Source organism: Plecotus auritus, assembly GCF_963455305.1.
Source record: "Plecotus auritus genome assembly, chromosome: 3".
Taxonomy (NCBI): Eukaryota; Metazoa; Chordata; class Mammalia; order Chiroptera; family Vespertilionidae; genus Plecotus; species Plecotus auritus.
In genome coordinates this window covers 223,093,729-223,114,669 of record NC_137772.1, presented here as the reverse complement: position 1 = coordinate 223,114,669, position 20,941 = coordinate 223,093,729, and the positions used below count along the sequence as shown (strand labels likewise).

The following is a 20,941-nucleotide window of genomic DNA, read 5'->3' as shown; positions in this document are numbered from 1 at the left end:
CAAGAGCCTGGCTGGTGTGGCTTAGTGGTTGAGCCCGTGAACCAAGAGGTCACTGGTTTGATTTCCAGTCAGGGCACTTGCCCGGGTTTCGGCCTTGATCCCCAATAGAGGACGTGCGGGAAGCAACTCATCAATATTTCTTTTTTTTTTTTTAATATATTTTATTGATTTTTTACAGAGAGGAAGGGAGAAGGATAGAGAGTTAGAAACTCGATGAGAGACAAACATCGATCAGCTGCCTCCCACACACTCCCTACTGGGGATGTGCCTGCAACCAAGGTACATGCCCTTGACCGGAATCAAACCTGGGACCCTTCAGTCCCCAGGCCGACGCTCTATCCACTGAGCCAAACCGGCTAGGGCTCATCATTGTTTCTATCTTTCTATTTCTCTCCTTTACTCTCTCTCTAAAAGTCAATAAAAATGTTTTTTAAATGAACAAGAGATGTCCCAGCCAGGTGGCTCAGTTGGTTGAAGCATCGTCCTGTGCACCAAAAGGTTTCAGGTTCCATTCCTGGTCAGGACACATACCTGGGTTTCAGGACCTATATGACAGGCAACCCATCAGTGTTTCTCTCTCTCTCTCTCTCTCTCTCTCTCTCTCTCTATCTCTCTCAATAAAATCAATAAACATATCCTTGAGTGAGGATTTTTTTTAAGTGAATAAGAGACAGTCCTTGTCCTCAAGGAACTGGAAGTCCAGTCAAGGAAACAGATAAATAAATTATTACAATAGAGCATATATCTATCGATGCATAACAAACTGTCCCAAGTAATGGGTTGAATGGTGAGCCTCAAAAAGACATCTCCATATCCACAGTGGATGAATTGTGCACCCCAAATTCAGATGTTGAAGCATTAACATTTAATGTAACTTTAGGAGGTAATTAAGGTTAAAGGAGGTGATAAGGGTAGAGCCCAAATCCAATAGGATTAGTAGCCCTATGAGATGAGAAAGAGAGCCCTAGATGGTTTGTCGCAGTGGATAGAGTGTCGGCCTGTGGACTGAAGGGTCCTGGGTTCAATTCTGGTCAAGGGCACATGCCTGAGTTGCAGGCTAGATCCCACGCAGGAGGCAGCCAATCGATGATTCTCTCTCATCATTGATGTTTTTCTCTCTCTCTCTCCCTCTCCCTTCCTCTCTGAAATCAATAATATATATATATATATATTTTTTTTTATTTTATTGATTTTTTACAGAGAGGAAGGGAGAGGGATAGAGAGTCAGAAACATCGATGAGAGAGAAACATCGATCAGCTGCCTCCTGCACACCCCCCACTGGGGATGTGCCCGCAACCAAAGTACATGCCCCTGACTGGAATCGAACCCTGGACCCTTCAGTCTGCAGGCCGACGCTCTATCCACTGAGCCAAACCAGCCAGGGCAAAAATATATATATTCTAGAGACCCAGTGCATGAAATTCGTGCACAGGTAGGGTCCCTAGGCCTGGCTGGCTATCAGCATCGATTGGGGCCTTCCTTCCACTGGCTGCCAGCTGCCAGCTGGGGCCTTCCTTCGTTCCGCACCTCCCCCTGGTGGTCAGCGCACATCATAGTGAGCGGTCGAATTCCCGGTCGGTCAAACTCCCGAGGGGACAACTTGCATATTAGCCTTTTATTATATAGGATATCACACAAAAAAAAGAAAGAAGAAGAAGAGGAGGAAGAGAAACAGATATCTCAACTTCTCCATGTACATGCACCAAGGAAAGTGCATGTGAGGATGTGTGAGAACATAGTGGGAAGGTGACCATTTACAAGCCAGAAGAAAGCTCTCACTAGAAACTGAATCAACCAGAACCTTTGGCTCCGAAGTTTTACTCTTGATTCAAACAAATAGCTCCAGGATGTCCCACAGGTGGGCCAGGCAACGCAACAAGTAATGATGGTTGGCAGTGCTTGAGAATTGGAGAGGTGGGGATGGTTTTTCTGTGGAGTCGGCTCATGGGCAGCAGAATCCCAGCCGGGAGGTGCCCAGGGATCAGCCCCCTTTCTTGTGACCAAAAGGTCGTGACTACTCCTCTCCACCGCAGAGCACTAACCCTCCCCGCAAGCAGCTGAGGCTGTCTGAGCATTTTTTTTTAAATATATTTTATTGATTTTTTACAGAGAGGAAGGAAGAGGGATAGAGAGTTAGAAACATCGATGAGAGAGAAACATCGACCAGCTGCCTCCTGCACACCTCCTACCGGGGATGTGCCCGCAACCAAGTTAAGTGCCCTTGACCGGAATCGAACCTGGGACCTTTCAGTCTGCAGGCCGACGCTCTATCCACTGAGCCAAACCGGTTTTGGCTGTCTGAGCATTTTATCTCGACCACAATTAGCATGGAATAGGGCAAGACAGAACCAGGGTAGAAACCTCCGTAAACCCTACTGCGAGGAGCTGGGGAGGGGAACAGTTGGGAGATGACATTGGGCTGACCCACATTCCCCAAACCTTTAAAACCTTAGAGTAGAAGTGGCTTCTACCCCACCCACAAAGTATCCCAAACCCCAAAAGGGGGCACTTAGAAAATCAGAGCCCTACCGGTTCCAAGTAACCAATTTTATTAGAGGCTTTGGGGGGCGAACAGGCCGCTCTCATGCCTTCTCCGACGTGTCCTGAAGACGCTGGGCCCTGCAGCCTATTTTCTAAAGCAATGCCGGGGCAGAAAACACCGCACGTGCTTTAAAAAGTCGAGCTTTTTGGAGGCTGCTGGATGCCGTGGCGCCCCGTTTGGGTGTTCAGGTTCCCCTTGACCCTGGAGGCTCTCTGTCTTGGGAAGAGCAGCACTAGCACAGCAGGGACCTGGTGGCTGAAGGTCCCTCTTGGAAGAAGTGTGGACCCCGATGCTGTTCTCCCTTCCATGTGGGTCACCCACTTCGGGAAGCAGGGCAGGATCGGCACCCCTCAGGTTCAGGTTGGGGGCTGAGTGCTGGGGCTTGGCCAGGTGTGGGGCCCACGATGTCTCACTGAGACAGTTTATGCTCAGACTCCTTGCGGCAGCGTGGAGACTCCCCTTAAAGCTGGAGGTGTCTCTGGAGCAGGGGCAAGGCTGCAGCTCAGCCCCTCTGCCCTCCAGGCTTTCTCTCCGCTGGTGTGTGGGCTGCTGACACTGGGGTCTGGGGTGCTTAGAGACCTCCTGGGACACGCTCTTCCGCCGGTGCTCATGGCCTGCCCTGGAGTACGAGGTTCTCACTCTGCTGGGAGCCCTCTCTGCCATCTGGGAGACTCCTGGCCTGACCATTTTCCTGTTGCTGCTATTCTCACCGGAAGGATCTCCAACGCTTTCCTGGCTGGTCCGGTTCCCAGACTCTGCTGCGGGCCTAGGGCTCCTGGGAGCAGGAGGCTCCGCCCTAGGAGCCGCCTCCTCTTGGACAGCCTGTCTTTCTCTAGAGCCCCCCGGTGGACTGCCGCTCAAAGGCTCGGGGAGCCGGATGGAAATGCCCTTGGGCTCTGATCCCTGTGGCTCACACTTCTCCAGAGCTCTGGCCTGTGTAGAAAGTTTTGAGCTTTTTCTTGCTGGGGGTTGAACCCCCTGGGACTGCTCAGGGGACTTAAGGCCTGGCCTGGAGCCCTGAGCCTCACAAAGCCTTTCCTGCTGCTGTTGGAGCTCACAGGCTGTGTGTAATCCAGGGAGCTGCCCCCCAGGAAAGGGCAGCGGGCAGGGATCTATTGAGTTAAAGAGCAAATGGGATTCCAGGACCTGCTGGGGGAAGCCCCACTTCAGGTGTTCAATCCTCCGCAGCATGAGGGCCTCTAGGCGTCGTTGCTGGCTCTTCGTGAGGACTGGCCCCTTGGGCAGGACAGTGAGGGCAGTGGGAACAGCCACCAGAGCTGTGGCATCTTGGGGGGTTTGGCCACATGAGTCAGAGGGGCAGGAAGAAGGCAGGTTCAGGGAAACAGGCAGAGACTGTGGGTTCTGGAGCTGCCAAGCCAGACTCGCATCCACTCTTTTGTCCCTTTGTCGGCTTCTCGGGGGTTTAGACGGGGCCCGCAGGGAGGCTGGACTGATGCCCACCCTGTGCTTCCTGGCAGGGGCCATGTTCTGGCTGGCCAAATGCTTTCCCTCCCCACTGGAGAGCAAGAAGAGTTCAGCCTGGTGTGGTAGCGGCTTCATCTCAGGACAGGTGGCAGAGGCCACGACTTGTTCCTGGCCCAGGGCCCCATACCCAGAGCCAGTGAGGACTGGGAGCCCCTCGTCCCCATAACAGTCAACTCGGAGATTGCCTTTAGCAGCGTCCCGTTCTCTGACCTGGTCCTTGATTCCTCCGCTTGGAACTCCAGGTTCTCCAGCATCCGCTGCTCTGCGCTTTCTCTGGCTCCCTGCATCCCAGATTTCTGCAGCATCCTCATCTCTACCCTTTTCCTGGTTCTCTTCCCCTGGTATCTGGACCTTCCCATCAATATGACTTCTTAACTGTGTCTGGGTCTCTCTACCATCACCACCTGTGGTCCCTCGCAGATTTCTCTTTCCTTGTGTTTGCATTTCTGCACCATGCTCCTCTCCAATCTGCTCCTGGTTTTTGCACTCTGATGTACAGGTCTTTCCATTAACTTTACTTTTTAACCGTCTCTGGCTCACGCCTCTAAGTCTCTGGATCTTTCTATCATCTTCGCTTCCAACCTCTCTCTGGTTTCTCTTCTCCAATGTCTGATTGTTTGCATCATTCTTTCCTCCACTCTGCTCCCAGTTCCTCCTCCCTGATGACGGGTTCTCTCCAATTTCATGATCTAACTGTTCCGAGTTCTCTCTTTCAGGTCTCTGGGTCTCTACACCTCCAGGTTCTCTTTGGTTTCTCTTCTCTGGGGTTGGAATTTCTGTGCCATTCTCACCTCCAGCCTGCTCCTCTTTCCTCCATTCTGCTGAATGAGTTTCTCCATCAATGTCATTTGTTAATGCTCCCCAGTTCTGTGCATCAGATGCCTGGGTATTTGCAGCATCCTTGCTTTTAATGTGTTCCTGATTCTTCCATGTTGGTGTATGAAATTTTCCATTAATTTCATTGCATAACTGACCTTGGTTTTCTTCCCCAAGTTCCTGGGTCTCTTTATTATCTTCACCTTTAACCCCTCTCATGTTATCCATCTCTGGCAAATGAATGTCTATACTAATCTCATCTCCAAATGGCTCTTGGTTCCTCCTGTCTGGTGGATGGGTGTCTACATGAATTTCATCTCTTATCTGTCCCTGGTTCTCTACCTCAGGTGCCAGGGTATTTATGCCATCCTCCTCTCTGTCCTTTCTCTGGTCTCCCTTCTTTGGTGCCTGCATTTCTGTTCTACATTCAGCTCCAATCTGGCCCTGATTCCCCCAACATGGTATCTCAAATTCTCTGTCAATCGCACTTGCCACAGGTTTCTGGTCTTCCCACCATACTATCTGGATCACGACCCAATCTTCCCCTCTTATCTCCCTGAGGTTCTTCTTTTTAGGTGTCTGGGCTTCCCCAGCATCCTTGCCTCTTCTCCGGCCTTGCCCACTCCACCCCACTTGCAATTCATGTCTTAGTTGTTTCTGGATCTCTCCCCGCGCTGTCTCACTTTTACCCTGATCCTGCTTTCCCCACTCTGGTGTCTGGGTTTCTGTAACATGCTCACTTTCATCACATTCCTGCTCTCCCCACCCCACTACCTGGATCTCTACACCATCTGCTTGTTTTGCTTCTCCCAGGTTCTCCCTCCCACATATCTGGGTTTGCACAACATTCTCAACTCCAACCTGGTCCTTGTTTCTCCTCTCTTCTGCCTGGATTTCTGTACCAGTATCACCTCTGATCTGCTCTTGTTTTCCCCTCTGTGGCACCTGGAACTCCTCACCATTCTCACTTCCAGTCTGGCCCTGCTTCCCCAATCCTTGGGTCTGGGTCTCTGCGTCAACTTTATATCTTGACTGTCCCTGGTTCTCTGCTTTATGTGCCTGGGTTTCCGGAAGAATCTCCCCTCCAGCCTCCCTCTGGTTTCTCTTCCCTGGCTCCTGCGTTTGGGCTCTATTCTCAACTCCCAGGTGGTCCCAGTTCTCCCACCCTGCTGTCAGGTTCTCTCCACCAGTTTTACTTGTCACTAGTCTCTGGCCTTTCCCCGCCAGGACCGTAGTTTCTTCATTGTTCTTCATCCCAAAGTTTATTAGGAGTTCCCTTCCAGATGCCTCCATCTCCCAGGCATCCCCCCGGCTGCTCTCTCTCTCCTTTGCCCACTCTGGAGCCTGGGTCTCTCTAATATTCTCTCTGCTTAGTATTGGGTTTTCACTCCCTGGTGTCCAGGCCTCTTGTGGACAGTCCCAGGACTTCCAGGTGGGTAGTCCCACTTGTTGGTTGAAAGGGAAAGGCAGGAACTCTCCAGAGCAGAACTGCAGCCTCTGAGATGAAGGGAGGTGTGGGAGAGCAGTGGTTAAAGTCATGGCGGTGGAATGGGACCCCATGCTGACAACAGGCTCCAATGGCACTAACTCTTCCTGGGAGTGGACCAGCGGTTGCTCCATCCTTTGATGATACATGTCCAGGTCAGGGAGCGGTGGCTTGCGAATCAGGTGAGGGTGCTTATCACTGAGACACCAGGGTACCTGCCATGTACCCCAAGAACTGTCCTGAGGGAGCATACAGGTGCTTGAAAAGCAGGTGGTACAAAAGTTCGTCTCCGAAGGGGTGTGGGAATCCCAGCGTGGACACTGACATGGGTGCTGCCAAGAGAGCAGGTACTGAGCCCCTGGTTCGCGGAGGCTCCTCCAGTATTCCCATCTCTTCTTTTGTGCCCATTGCTGCACATGAGCATCCAGGGCCCTGAACTTGCCAGAACTGAAGAATAATTTAGGGGTCGGCCCAAAACAAGGGTCATGTCTCATGGAGGGCACGGCCCACTTCTGTGGTGGTACCTGTAGGCGAGAACAGAGAAGCAAAATGCTTGCACACATTGTCTCGTCTAATCCTCACAGAGGAGAATTGTAATCCCCTTTATTCCTTTTGCTCCAGGCCAGGCAGTATTCTAGAATAGATGGTGGGGGTACCAGCATGAACGAAACAAAGTCCCCCCTGGGAGCTATCTTCTAGCCATGGAGAGACAATAGCCAAGTATACAGCGTGATGTCAGATATAGAAAAGTGTTCTGATGGAAACAAAAGCATTAAGGGAGTAGGGTTAGCGCCATTAGACGATAGTCACAGAAGATCTCTCAGAGGTGGTGGCATTTGACTAGAGACCTAAGTGAAGTGAGAAGCAAACCAAGTGACATCTGAAGAAAGAGCATTGTAGGCACAGGAGATACTAGTGCCAAGGCCCTGAAGACAGAACAAGGTCATGTACACAAGAACAGCAAGGAAGCTCTGTGGCCAGAATGAGATGAGTAATGAGGAAAATGCTGGGAGATGATGTCAGAGGGAAATGGAGGGACAGATCATGCTGTCCTCGGAGTTGGGGTGAGGAGTTTGGATTTTATCCTGAGTTTGATGGGGAGTGTATCCTTAAGATACATTCCTGGGTTTTGAGTGGCAAAGTGCTATGATCTGTTTGTAAAAGTTTGTTCTAGCTCCTAAGCATAATGTTAGGCATAAACGGGGTGCAAAAGAAAACTTATTGTATGGTTCCACAACAGCCTGTGCTATCAGAAATCAGCACACTTGTAACTAAAAGTTTCTGGGCTGCTGGTAATGGTCCATTTCTTTTTAAAAAAAAAAATATATTTTATTGATTTTTTACAGAGAGGAAGGGGAAAGGATAGAGAGTTAGAAACATCGATGAGAGAGAAACATCAATCAGCTGCCTCCTGCACACTCCCTACTGGGGATGTGCCCGCAACCAAGGTACATGCCCTTGACCGGAATCGAACCTGGGACCCTTCAGTCCGCAGGCCGACGCTCTATCCACTGAGCCAAACCGATTAGGGCCATTTCTTAACCTGGGTGCTGCACATGGATGTGTTCAGTTTGTGAACGTTCACTGACCTATATACACTTATAGTCTGTGTGTGTGTATTCTCCTTAGATTAAATTTTTAAAAAAAGAGAGAGAGAAAGAAGGACATTCTATTCTCTTGGCTGTGTGGAGCACTGCCTGTGGCTGAGAGAAGTGGTGGGGAAGTCCAGGTGAGTGATCAGGTTTGAGATGTGGGGTGCAAGCAGAGCCCGTGGGACCTGTGGATGGATTGAGTATGTGGAGTGAGGAAGAGAGGAGCCCAGGATGCCTACTGGGTTGGGGCAGGATGACATGCTCCCTGACCAGTCTGAGTCCCCCAGTGTGATTCATCTCTGTACACAAGCCATAGGACAGGCTCTTGGTGACAAAGGACTGAAACAATCATGGTGCTAAGGAAGGAGGTATGTGGGGCCCCTCACCTTGATGACATTCCTCATGCTGGGGGGTGTCCTGATGATTTGGTGCCAATGGTGCCGGACCTGCTAGATCACAAAGAGGCAGAGGGCAAGCAGGTTGCCGCATCACCGAGGGTCCCTGCAGCTCTGATCCTCAGAGAGCAGACCCCTCGCTGGCTCTCACTCGGGGCCCTGGACTGGCCCCACCACCGCACAGGCGCCCAGCAGTGGCAACAACATGAAAAGGGTTAGGTCAGGCAGGTGGCATTAGGGAGCTGAAGGGCAGCACTGGTATGGCTATCCCAGCCAGGTTGGGGTGGGGTGACCCCTGCCTCACAGCACCTCTGTCACTGAGGACACCTCACAAAGGAACCTGAGTTCAGCTCCAGCCTCAGCTCCAGCTGCTGAGCCTGGCACCTGAGCTACCCTAACATGACTGAGTTCAGTGCAGGTAAGGGCAACATGGGGGAAATGCCCACAGGAATTAAGAGGAAAAAGAATTTGTCCTTTGAAGTGAAGAGATAAATTCCCCCATGGACAATGGGTGATGGGTGATGTAACCTGTAGTCTGCTTATTTCTTTCTTCCTATTAGATACTTTTATACATTTGCCCATGTCTATCCAATATCAAACACTTAATGAACACTGTATTAAACGTATATGTTTTTGTTTCACCACCCCAAATTACTTTTCCCATCTCAGGATCAGTGTTGATGGGAGAATAAATGCTACCGTGAATAAATGCTACTATCTTTCACCTAAAGATTATATTCAAAATGTTAAATAACAGCGCAGACAGGGATATCAGCCAATCAAAATGGGCTAGGCCTTAACTCTTTAATACCTGGGTTGTAAGTGGCCTGTGGGGCCTTGGGAGAGTGGGATCATCTATTTACCAACCATTTGGGAAGTATTTCTCTATTTCACAAACCAAATATGCCACTCACCGTACCTTGGCTGAATGTCACCCCAGTTTATACTGGCACTCTCTCACAGACCTAAGACAGCCAAGGAGTGGAGGAGTGACCTAACTTTGGCCAAATGGGCTCTCTCTTCCAAGGCTCTAAACATCAAGAACAAAAATTCAAAGTCGGAATAGGAAGCTGGTGATAAAAAGAAAAGCAGCTCATGGCAGCTAGAAGCTGACCCAGCTCTACCAGTTAGGCCTTGATGTTGCTAGGAGCTAGCCTGACACTCATAATTGGGCCTTGGTGTTCTCCTGCTAAACATAAGCAATTTCATAGAACATCAATATCAGACAAAGCCACTCTAACTGTGAGAATCAAGACCAAAAAAAAGACCACTCTTTAATCATGTCTGAACATACTAGTAGACAAAAACATGAGCATTGTTGAAACTGCAAAAATAACCAAGCCTCCTCTTATCCTGGCTAATATGAATGACTTTCCCAATTACAGCTTTAGACTCAGTTCATTTCTTCCACCTTGTAGATAAAATTTATCATGATGCCCCACTGTAAGATTACGTCCTGATAGTGTCTAATCTAGAGCAAATGCCTCCTAAAATCATCTAACACAAGCCCAAATCCTTTAAGTCTTTTCTAACACCCTTTTATTGAGAAGTCCCACAGTTCCTCATGTGCATTTTCCCTTTCTGCCATGAGTAATACCACTATAGGTGTGTTCTTGGTGGTCGCTGGCTAGAGGACCTGCCAGTGGAGTGAGACTGTAGGATGGTCCTGTTCTCACAATCAGCTCCCCCTGAACCTCTGGGCTGCACCACAGAATATTTCCCCAAATTCCTTTTGGTTGCTTGCTACCAAAGATCCCTAAGTGAAACAAGCATTCCCTTTGGGCTAGGCATAGTGCCAGAAGATAGGCAGCCACAGCGTCCAAAGCAGCTACAAATCCTGCTCTCACAGAGCTCTGTGTGGTTGGAAAGGTGCAGACATTAAAGACAAGGTCAATGAGTGCTACAAATGGCAAGTACCGGGGGCTGGTGGGTCTGCGTCTGCTTAATAGGGGAAATTGCCTGGTCTGGGTGATCAGGAAGGCTTCACTGAAGAGATGGTGAATAGGACTTAGCTACTCAGAACTATGGAGCACATCACTCCCAACAGAGGGTGATGAAAGGGGTTGGAGGTATTGGTTAGGCTCAGGGTAGAAAATGAAGGTGAGGCCCCGCCAGCATGGCTCAGTGGTTGAGCATCAACCTATGAACAGGTCGGGGCATATGCGCAGGTTGCGGGCTCAATCCCCAGTGTGGGGTGTGCAGGAGGCAACTGATTAATGATTCTCCCTCATTGATGTTTCTATCTCTCTCTCTCTCTCTCCCTCTCCTTTCCACTCTGAAATCAATAAAAATATATTTTTAAAAAATAAAGCAAAAAATATGAAGGTGGGTGGGGCTATAACATGCAGATGAGGCAGAGTACTGAAGAGGAGTCTAATAAGCCATGGCAAGGATTTAGGTTTTTAAGGACAGAAGTGTGGTAACAGACAAATTCCTAAGGCAAGTTGATCCTGATCATACGTCAACATTTATTAACTTACTAGTGAGGGAAATAGCAAGATACAAAAGGATGGGCTAGTTCTGAGAGAACATGGAAATTGAGTAATCATATAGTTGGGAAGCAGATTAATTAGGTAAAATGTACGGTCTCATTATTCTTGGTCATGAAAACATCAAGTCCCTATCAGATCTGGAATATGATGGCCCAAGATATCAGGTAGGCCAAATAACAAGCAGAAATTGTTATAAAAGACATAAAAAAGCAAATGATAAGAACACATCTATTAAACTGGAATAACAAGGTTTCATTCCCCCAGCAGTGGTGGGTGATAGGTCCAATTAATATGATAACAAGAAACAGGACCCAAGAGAGGTGAAGAGCAGAGTCCATATCACAGGTTCTGCTCTTAAAGAGGAGCCATCAATAGACATTTCTTAATTTGGAGACAAATTGTATTCTTTGAGAGTCATATATGATTTGCATGAGGTGAAGTTTGCTGGAGGGATTTTTGTTGTAATGAATGCTCAGTCCTGGAGCTAGTTCAAACCCATCTGTTGTCCAATGCCACAACTCATCTCAAGCAGGGCAATGAGATTTAGTGAAACTAACCCAGGCTAATCGCCCAAAATGCCAAGGTCCAGTTCTGGCTCTGCCACGGCCTCACTCTGTGATTGTGGTTAAGCAGCTTCCCCTCTCTGGGCCTCAGTGTCTGTAAAATGAAGGGGCTGGGCTGTATGATTCCTAAGGGTCCTGCCAGTCCTCTACTTCTAGGTTTCCAAAGGAATTAACTGGAACTAGTCCTTATTGGTCCTAAGATATGCCTGACATCGTGTTGGAGAGCGATGAGTAAGGGCCATAAGAATCAGACAGGACTGATGGAAGTGGGGAGACCTGAGTCTAGCCTTAAATAATGGGGAGTCGGAGAAGCATAGAGAAAAGAACAGTATGCTGGGCAGAAAAAATGGCTGTCCTAGGACATCTCCAAACTCAACCTGACAGAATCTCAACCCCCACCCCCAAACCTGCTCCTTCCCGAATTCCCTACTCAACTGATTCCATTTCTGGTGGATTCCACACCCTTTCAGAAATCTTAACACAGATATCTGAATATGAAGGGAAACATTTAGGATTACTTATCAATATCCCCATACCTTTCCCTCTCCAGTGATGAGTCAAAAAGATGATTTTAAACACAAGAATGTGCTGAAACATAAGCCGGCAATGGAATAATGACACCATTGAAGCTCTTTGTTTTGGTGTATTTTTTTTTAAAGTTTAACTTGTTTTTGCCTGTAATGTAGAATGATGGTAAAAAAAAAAAAAATCAAACAAAAACAGCAAAATGAGGCCCCAAGCCCAGGATTGAGGCCATTCCACACAACCCTTCCCCCTGGCTCTTTAGCGGGCGAGGCCCGCCCACTTTCAGTGACATCACTTCCGCTTCCTGCCGCACGCGCGGCCATTTCTACTACTTCCGTGGGACTTTGCGGCGGAGTGGAGCGCGCCTTCTCTGACGTACGTCGGCGGCGCGTTTGGAGGAGAGGCGAGACCGCGGACCCGCAGCTATGGTGAGTGCGTGCGCGGGAGGAAGGGCCGGGAAGCAGGCGCCCCGGGGGTTCGGCTCACTCACTACCCTGCGGGGGCTTAAAACGTGCGAGGCTTCGACCGCCAGGCCGGGAGGGGCTGGGAGACCGGTAGTTGCGTAGCCTGGCCGTCCGGCCCCGAGTCTGAACTAGGGCAGCCGTGCGGTCCCAACAGCCCTGCTGGAGGTCAGAGCCCCGAAAATCTTAGGGTCCCAGCTGTTGTGATCGGGGGTGCAGCCGTCTGTGCGCGCTGCCGAAGGCCTCTGGTGAGCGGAGGGGGCATGGTCCGACCTGGGAGAAAGAGACCAACCCACGTGGGAGAGAGTAGAAAGTTGGATGAGAAAACTTGGCTCCATCTTTTTTTATTTGGGCCATTAGGGGTCTCTAGAGGATGGTGTGGACTCCCTGGGTTCAGATCCACCTCCCGCACCCCACTTCCCAGGGCTGATGTTCCAGGGAGGATCTGCGCCTAGTGCTCGCCGCCAGTTACACGTGCCGCCGGGACCCAAAGAGCCTTTGGCGTTCGGGCGGGGAATGGGGAGGATACCCGAGCCCTGGCTGGGAGTACAGTCAATAGAGGCTCCTGCGAAGCTGTGGTCGCCGAAGTCAGAGGTCCTGGTAGCACACGTGCGGTTCCAGTGTGGAGCTGTCTGGTGTGCAGGAGGCCAAACTGGTGGAGCTAGGGGGTAAAGCTAGCTAGTGGTAAGATCCCATTCACTAGTTTAGCTAACCCTTTACAAAACGGAAAGATGGTGCCCGGCCTGAGTGGCTCATTTGGTTGAGCGTCGTCCTGTGCACCAAAAGGTTTCGGGTTCGATCCCCTGTCGGTGCACGGACAGAAAGCAACCCATCGATGTTTCTACCCCCGCCACGCCCTACCCCCTTTCCTCTAAGTGCTCCGGTGAGGATTACAATTTGTTTTGAAGGAATGTGTAAGTACACTAAGAAATTTCTGTTGCTATTTATTTATAACATAGGTAGTTTGGTTTTAAAGGTGAGCTGACCTCATGTTATTGTTGACAGATAAGATGATTCCTCTTGGATGATGGTCAGGCTCCCCTTTTTTGCACTTGATGTTTGTTGAGAGTTGAGAATGCTTAATTCCAGAGATGGGTTGTTGGAAATCACAATGAAATACCTGACATTTTAAAAAGTAACTTTGAGTGATTGGAATTCAAGTGTTTTGGGTCCTTTATTGTTTAGGAGGTGGTGATTGTTGTTGAGAATTAGATTTTGACAAATATCCTTTCTCAGGTAGGCACCAAAAGAAAAAAGATATATCACTCCAAACTAGTAGAGGGCAAAATAGTGAAGAAAAATTAATAATTAACCTAAAGGAAGAAAAGAAAGAAAAAATAAACATGTGGGACTGATCTGAGGCACAAAAAGAAGGAAGATTTGAATTCAGTGTTTACTTAATTTACCCAGTCAATACTTAAGTAAATATAAAAACAGACTAAATGCTCCAGTTGAAGGACAGATTGAAGTAAAAGAATGGAAAAGATATGCCAATTTAAAAAGTGTAGTGTAGCCTATATGAACATCAGAAAGAAATGATCTGTAAAGATAGAGTGGCCAGAAAATACAAGATAAATGTGAAAATGATAAAATTGCAAGAAGAAATAGACAAATATGCAATCATACAGCATTTAAGTGTATAATTGTTATAGATTATGAAGTGAAAACATCAGTATGGAAATAGAGGGTTTTAACAAGACTATAAGTAAACTTGGTTTAGTGATCATAGTGAATGTAGCAAATACTGCCCCTGACAAGTATAAAAGTCACTTTTCAAGCACGGAACATTTATGAAGCTTGGCTACTTACTAGGTCATAAAACAAGGTCAACAAATTTTGAAAGATTGATAATAATACAGACCATATTCTCCCAACAAAAACACAAATAAATTAGGAATCAATGAAGTGTTTGGAAAGAATATATAGCCCTGCCCTAGCTGGTTTGGCTCAGTGGATAGAGCATCAGCCTGCGGACTGAAGGGTTCTGGTTTTGATTCTGGTCAAGGGCACATGCCTGGGTTTCGGGCTTAATCCCCAGTAGGGGATGTGCAGGAGGCAGCTGATCAATGATTCTCTCTCATCATAGATGTTTCTGACTCTCCCTCTCCTTTCCTCTCTGAAATCAATAAAGATATATTATTTTTAAAAAAGCCTCTCTCTAAAAAAAGATCCCATTCACTTGTTTAGCTAACCCTTTACAAAGTATAGCCCTGGCTGGGTAGCTCAGTTGGTTAGAGCGTCATCCCTATTCACCAGAATCAACCAATGAATTCATAAATGAGTGGACCACAAATCGATAAAGCTTCCCTCTCTCCCTTTCTTTAAAAACCAATAAATCTTTAAAAATGCTTATGTTTGCCGAAACCGGTTTGGCTCAGTGGATAGAGCGTCGGCCTGCGGACTGAAAGGTCCCAGGTTCGATTCCGGTCAGGGGCACGTACCTTGGTTGCGGGCACATCCCCAGTGGGAGGTGTGCAGGAGGCAGCTGATCGATGTTTCTCTCTCATCGATGTTTCTAGCTCTCTATCCCTCTCCTCTCTCTTCCTCTCTGTAAAAAATTAATAAAATATATCTTTAAAAAAAAATAAAAATAAAAATAAAAATGCTTATGTTGGGGGGAAAAGAGCTAAGAAAGTAGGTAAAGAACAAGCCTGGCCAGCGTGGCTCAGTGGTTGAGCATAGATCTTTGAACCAGGAGGTCAGGGTTTGATTCCCGGTCACAGCACATGCCTGGGTTGCAGACTCAATCCCCAGTGCGGGGTGTGCAGGAGGCAGCACATTAATGATTGTCATCATTGATGCTTCTCTCTCTCTCACCCTTCCTCTCTGAAGTCAAAATACTTTTATTTTTTATTTATTGACTTTAGAGAGAGGGAAGGGAAAGAGAGAGACATCAGTTTGTTCCACTCATCTATACATTCATTAGTTGATTCTTGTATATGCCCTGACTGGAGATTGAAACTGCAATCTTGGTGTATGGAGATAACACTCAATAATCAACTGAGCTACCTGGCCAGGGCCTAACCTAAAATTTTTTAACCTTGAACAAAATCTCTAGACCTAGTTTATTAAATAGCTTTATTGAGATAATTTACATGCCATAAAGTTACCTTCATTAAAGTACATATAATTCAGTGGGTTTCATATACTAGTATTTACAGAGTTGTGTGACCATCAATGTATTGAATTTTAGAGCATTTTTATTATCCCTCAAAGAAACTACTGTTCATTAGCTAGTAGATCTAAAATAAAATCTTAAGTTGTTTTTATCTCAAGAATGCAAAATTGGTTTAACATTAGAAAAACCGTAAAGATTAAAAAAGAAAAGTCTTATTTACCTGAGTCAGTACAAAAAATCTGATAGAATTCAACACCAATTTATTTATTAAAGGAAAAACTCTTAGCACACTAAGAAATACAATGAATGAATTTTCTTAATTTGAAGTATCTAGGAATAAGTATAAAAGGTAATAAGGCTTTTAAAGAGAGCTTTATTTAAAGGCACTAGAGAGAGATATTAGTGATGGATTGACAGATTCTGCATCCTAAAGGTGTTTTACTGGGATTAACATTATATCAAATCTACAAATCAGACAGATAATGCCTTTCTTACCCACTTCTTCAGGTAACGCCTTCAGCCCTCACCTAATTGCTCATCATCCAGGGATCATGTGTTAAGGACTAGGTGTCTCGGTAAAATCTGGCCCTTGATATCACTTCTTGCTCTTTCCAGGGATGGGTCATTTCAGTCTCAAAAGATCACCAAGGCAGATGCAATTGTGAGTGTTCCCAGCTGGCCATCACCCACAAGTCACTGCCTACAGCTGCTGGTGCTGCATGTGGCCTGCCCAGGTCCAGTCCCCAGACTGCCATTGGCAGACAGCTGGACGCATGAGATAGTGATGTGGGGCTGCATTTGGATTGCATATATGATATAATATGTTTATAAAAAGCATCACGGGGAAAACAAGTGAAAATGGTTAAACTGGTCAGGTGGGAATGAGGTGGGAGGAATGGAGTAGGGCAGAACCCACCCAGTTGGTTCCCTGGATGGGTTATTTTGTTTTTTTGTTTTTTGTTTTTTTTTTTAAATATATTTTATTGATTTTTTACAGAGAGGAAGGGAGAGGGATAGAGAGTTAGAAACATCGATGAGAGAGAGACATCGATCAGCTGCCTCCTGCACACCCCCCACTGGGGATGTGCCCGCAACCAAGGTACATGCCCTTGACCGGAATCGAACCTGGGACCCTTCAGTCCGCAGGCTGACGCTCTATCCACTGAGCCAAACCGGTTAGGGCTGGATGGGTTATTTTGAAGCATATTCCAAAGATCTATCATTTTACCTATTTGTATTACAGTGTATATCTACAACATAAAGATTTAACAATGGCAATGCCACTGTAACACTTCAAAAATTAATAATTGCTTATATTAAATATCTAGTATTAGAATCAAAGTCTTTTAAAATATATTTTTTATTGATTTCAGAGAGGAAGGGAGAGGGCGATGGAAACATCAATGATGAGAGAATCATCAATCTGCTGCCTTCTGCAGATCCTCTGCTAGGGATTGAGCCTTCAACCTGGGCATGTGCCCTGACTGGGAATCAAACCAGTGACTTCTTTCTTTTTTTAAAATATATTTTATTGATATTTCACAGAGAGGAAGGGAGAGGGATAGAGAGCTAGAAACATCGATGAGAGAGAGACATCGATCAGCTGCCTCCTGCACACCCCCCACTGGGGATGTGCCCGCAACCAAGGTACATGCCCTTGACCGGAATCGAACCCGGGACCCTTCAGTCCGCAGGCTGACGCTCTATCCACTGAGCCAAACCGGTTTTGGCCAAACCAGTGACTTCTGTATCCATGGGATGACACTTAACCCAATGAGCCACACTGGATGGGCAATTATATCTTAATTTTGACTCAGTAAACAGTATAGTATGGAGTACAAAAATCTAAATTTAAAGATTACCCCCATGTGACTCATGGAAACAGCCATGGGAGCCCAGTTATAATCCATTCGCTGTGGTATCACCAAGCATTAAGCTAAAGAGAGGCAAGCTTAAAAAGTATATGACCTTTAGTGTACATTTTTGGATTATGTCATTGTTAACTTTTTGTTTAAATCCTAATTCAGTTTTTCTAAGATGGGAGTGTGCTCCCAACTTTGAAAAACGGCAGTGTGGCTCTAGTGTCATTTATTAAGTGTGTTTGGGGGTGAGGAAGCAGGGAAGCTGACCATTGTGTCTCAGTTGTCGATTATTTTGTGACTTGTCTGGAACAACTTCTGGTTCATTTTCACTGATGCTTTGATTTCACCCCCATAGACTGAGGCTGATGTAAATCCGAAGGCCTACCCTCTCGCAGATGCCCACCTCACCAAAAAACTATTGGACCTCGTCCAGCAGTCATGTAACTACAAGCAGCTTCGAAAAGGAGCCAATGAGGGTAAGGCAGCCAGAGTTCCAGGGAGGATGTTGAAGGCACCTGTCTCTGTCAGGAGTCCCTGCTCTGCGTTTCCAATATAGAAAGAGGGCCGGATACTCTTGATTGGGACCAGTGGGAGGACCTAAGAACAGCATTTTTACATTAGATACTAAAGGTTAATGGACTTAGAATTGTTTTTAGATCCACCAATTGTTAATGTTTTGTCACTTTCACCTTCTAATGAGAAATGAGAGCCGAGTCTAGAGCCTTGTCTAGTGCCCTTGTCTAGTACTTCATTAATGCAGAGTGTGGTCCGCGTGCTAGCGTTGGGCCACAGAGGTAAACCGTCAGGAATAAGCATTTGGACGATGCTGTGTGGTGGTGTGCTTCCTGGGTGAGTTGCATGTGAGCTTGCCGGAAGTACTGCACGTGGCAGGGTGAGATGGTAAAACTGTCACAGATCACAGAGTTTGAGAAGTGCTGCCTACTCTGCTTCATGCTGGCGGGGCTTGTGTGAAAGCTGTTCCAACCAACCAGGCAAGAGATGGTGGTGACTTGGACATGTGGTACAGAGGCGAGGAAAGAAGTGGACTGATTCAGGATGTGCTCTGACAGAACTGATGGGTTTGAGGAAGGCATTAGGATAACCCATTGGCAGTAAATCCCTTATCACTTCCCAAGGCCACTACAGGACAGAGACTTGCTTATGCGTGCGAGTTTTGCCCAGTTTTCTTGCATCTGTTTCTTTCCTTGGAAATTGCTTTGTTGTGGCTTCCCTGCCCAACCCCCACATCACCTATTGGCTCATGTCCTTCTCTCCACAGCCACCAAAACCCTTAACAGAGGCATCTCTGAGTTCATTGTGATGGCTGCAGACGCAGAGCCCCTGGAGATCATCTTGCACCTCCCGCTGCTGTGTGAAGACAAGAACGTACCCTACGTGTTTGTGCGCTCCAAGCAGGCACTGGGGCGGGCCTGCGGGGTCTCCAGGCCTGTCATTGCCTGTTCTGTCACCATCAAAGAAGGCTCGCAGCTGAAGCAGCAGATCCAGTCCATTCAGCAGTCCATCGAAAGGCTCTTGGTCTAAACCGATGGCCTCTGCCATACTCTCTCTCGCCTCCTCCCCCTGGGGTTGTGTATCATATTGTCCGTGTTACCATGCAGGATTTCCAGCTACGTTCTATTGTTATAAAATATTGTAGTAGTAAATCTTTTTATATTTTTGAATTATTTTTGTTTTGTCTTACAGATTGTCATCCCTATACCCACCCCACCCCTGCCCTAAACCTCCTCTTCCACTTTCCCTCCGCCATCTTTCCTCCCTTTTGAAAAATGAACTAAGCCCAGAGCAGGTGGAAGCAGAGTGGTGCCACCATTCAAAGGCAGGAGAGCCAGGGTAGAGAGCTGGTTCCAGCTTTGAGGCACTAACTCCCTTCGGTGTACCGGGCATGGTGAAGTAGACATCGCCCACTTGATCTCCCTTGTGCGTGGCATACAGATCCATTCCATACATGATCTGGGCTCCTTTGCTCTCTAGGGGATTATCATTTGGGGAAGAAGTATGTATCCTGTGAGGTTGTTAGTTATATACCCAGTGTCATTTGTTAATGTACCCCTACCGTTTGCTTTTGGTAATACGATATGTCCATTTCCTCCCCCCCCTGCCCCCCCCCCAAAAAAAAAATAAAAACCACCAACAACCGCCCAATTGTACCCCTGAGGGTGGCAGGACAGCAGCATACCAAAGAGATGTGTGCTGCAGGATTCCAAAACTGGCCTGGGCTAGAGAGACTGGAGCAGTTGACCTAGGTCTTAAAGGAGTCTGGAGTGGCGAGAGAAAGTAAGAGCCAACTGGTGCTGGAATGAAGGATTCTGGGCAAGTCTTGGAGACCTGGAAGCTACAACGGAGGAGATGGAGTCCAAGGAAACATCCTTTCTGGCGAATAGATTTCTTCAGTGGACACGGTATCAGCTCTGGGAGCCTTTACCCATTTCCTGTCCTGCCACGATGTGGATCAGATGTCCTGTGTTCTTGATCACGTCAGAAGGACAGTGCTAATGTGTCATTGTTGTGAGAGTCCTAGTAAAGAAATATATTCATACCACAACTTCAAGTGTCATTCTTGGTAGGTATCCAGCTAATACTTGAAGAACTGCTTAGCATTATTAGTATTTTAGCTGCTCAAACTTTCCACCAAGAAGCTGGGCAAAAGCCATCACTACCTGCCAGCTGATTTCTGGTAGTTCAAAATTTGGGGCTGGATAATCCTTGTGATAGAGGCTGCCTGTATGTTGTAGGATTTTTAGCAGCATCCCTGGCCTTTACCCACTAGATGTCCATGGCAATTTAACTCCTCCCTCCAGACACTGCCAATGTTCCCTGGTGGCAAAGTCACTCCTGGTTGAGAATCACTGTTGCAAAATTAGGGCTCCTAGTAGCCCTTGAGGGGGGATTGGGATTGGTGACTGAAACCACTGCCATGTCACCTGCCTCATTTTTTTTTTTTTAATCAAAGGACAAGTACCCTGAAAGCCTGCCACCTCAGCTTGAGACATTTTCTTACAAAGTACCAATAACTGAGTCCTGTAACGGTCAAATTAATGAGGATAGGTTATATTTGGTTTCCTCTTGGCCAGCATGGGCCAGTGTACCCACTCCAGTAAGAAGCAAACCTGGAAACCACCCTATTGTGTGCCTGCTGGCCAGTCTCCCTCCCCCTCCTCCCCAGCCTGCTCCAGTGTTTATACACACACTGGCCCCCAGCATTTTTCTATTTGTGGATGGTGAAGTTTGAGGTAGTTCTTTCTTGCACTTTTTTGTCATGTGTCTTTAAAGTCATACTCTAAAGGACTGCAATAATCTGGGGCAGAGGGAACTGAGAAATCTAACCTCCACCTAAACGGAAACGAAGGCTTACCCATTAGAGCCCTAAGAAGTGGGCTCCTGGGGTCTTCATTCCTGGTGCCTGGTCTGCTCCGTTGTATCAGCTCCCTTGTAGGCCTTCAAAGGGCAGGGGTCAATGTGTGATCACCTGAAATAACCCGTGGCTCTTCTGCTCCTAACGGCTGGCCTCTGTGTATCCTGTGTCTGTCTTTGCTCAGTGCTTCCTGTTTGGTGTCTGGAACACTCCCTAGCCTCCTCCTCAAA

At 47.3% G+C, this 20,941-nt stretch overlaps 1 protein-coding gene and 1 pseudogene across 2 annotated transcripts; one reads left to right on the top strand and one right to left on the bottom strand.

Annotated features, from left to right (window-relative positions):
• Window positions 1-3,742: 3,742 nt before the first annotated feature.
• LOC308244337 (uncharacterized protein C22orf46-like) lies at window positions 3,743-8,524 on the bottom strand (annotated as a pseudogene). The gene is made up of 3 exons: window positions 8,381-8,524; window positions 6,433-6,854; window positions 3,743-3,779 (listed from the first exon to the last, which is right to left on the bottom strand). The product of its transcript is annotated as an uncharacterized protein C22orf46-like (transcript).
• Window positions 8,525-12,190: 3,666 nt separating this feature from the next.
• On the top strand, window positions 12,191-19,539 carry SNU13 (small nuclear ribonucleoprotein 13). Its single transcript, XM_080658568.1, has 3 exons — window positions 12,191-12,325; window positions 17,694-17,814; window positions 18,618-19,539. Exons 1-3 carry the CDS (start codon window positions 12,323-12,325, stop codon window positions 18,878-18,880), a joined length of 387 nt encoding a protein of 128 aa, XP_080514694.1. The 5' UTR covers window positions 12,191-12,322; the 3' UTR covers window positions 18,881-19,539.
• The last annotated feature ends 1,402 nt before the right edge of the window (window positions 19,540-20,941 follow it).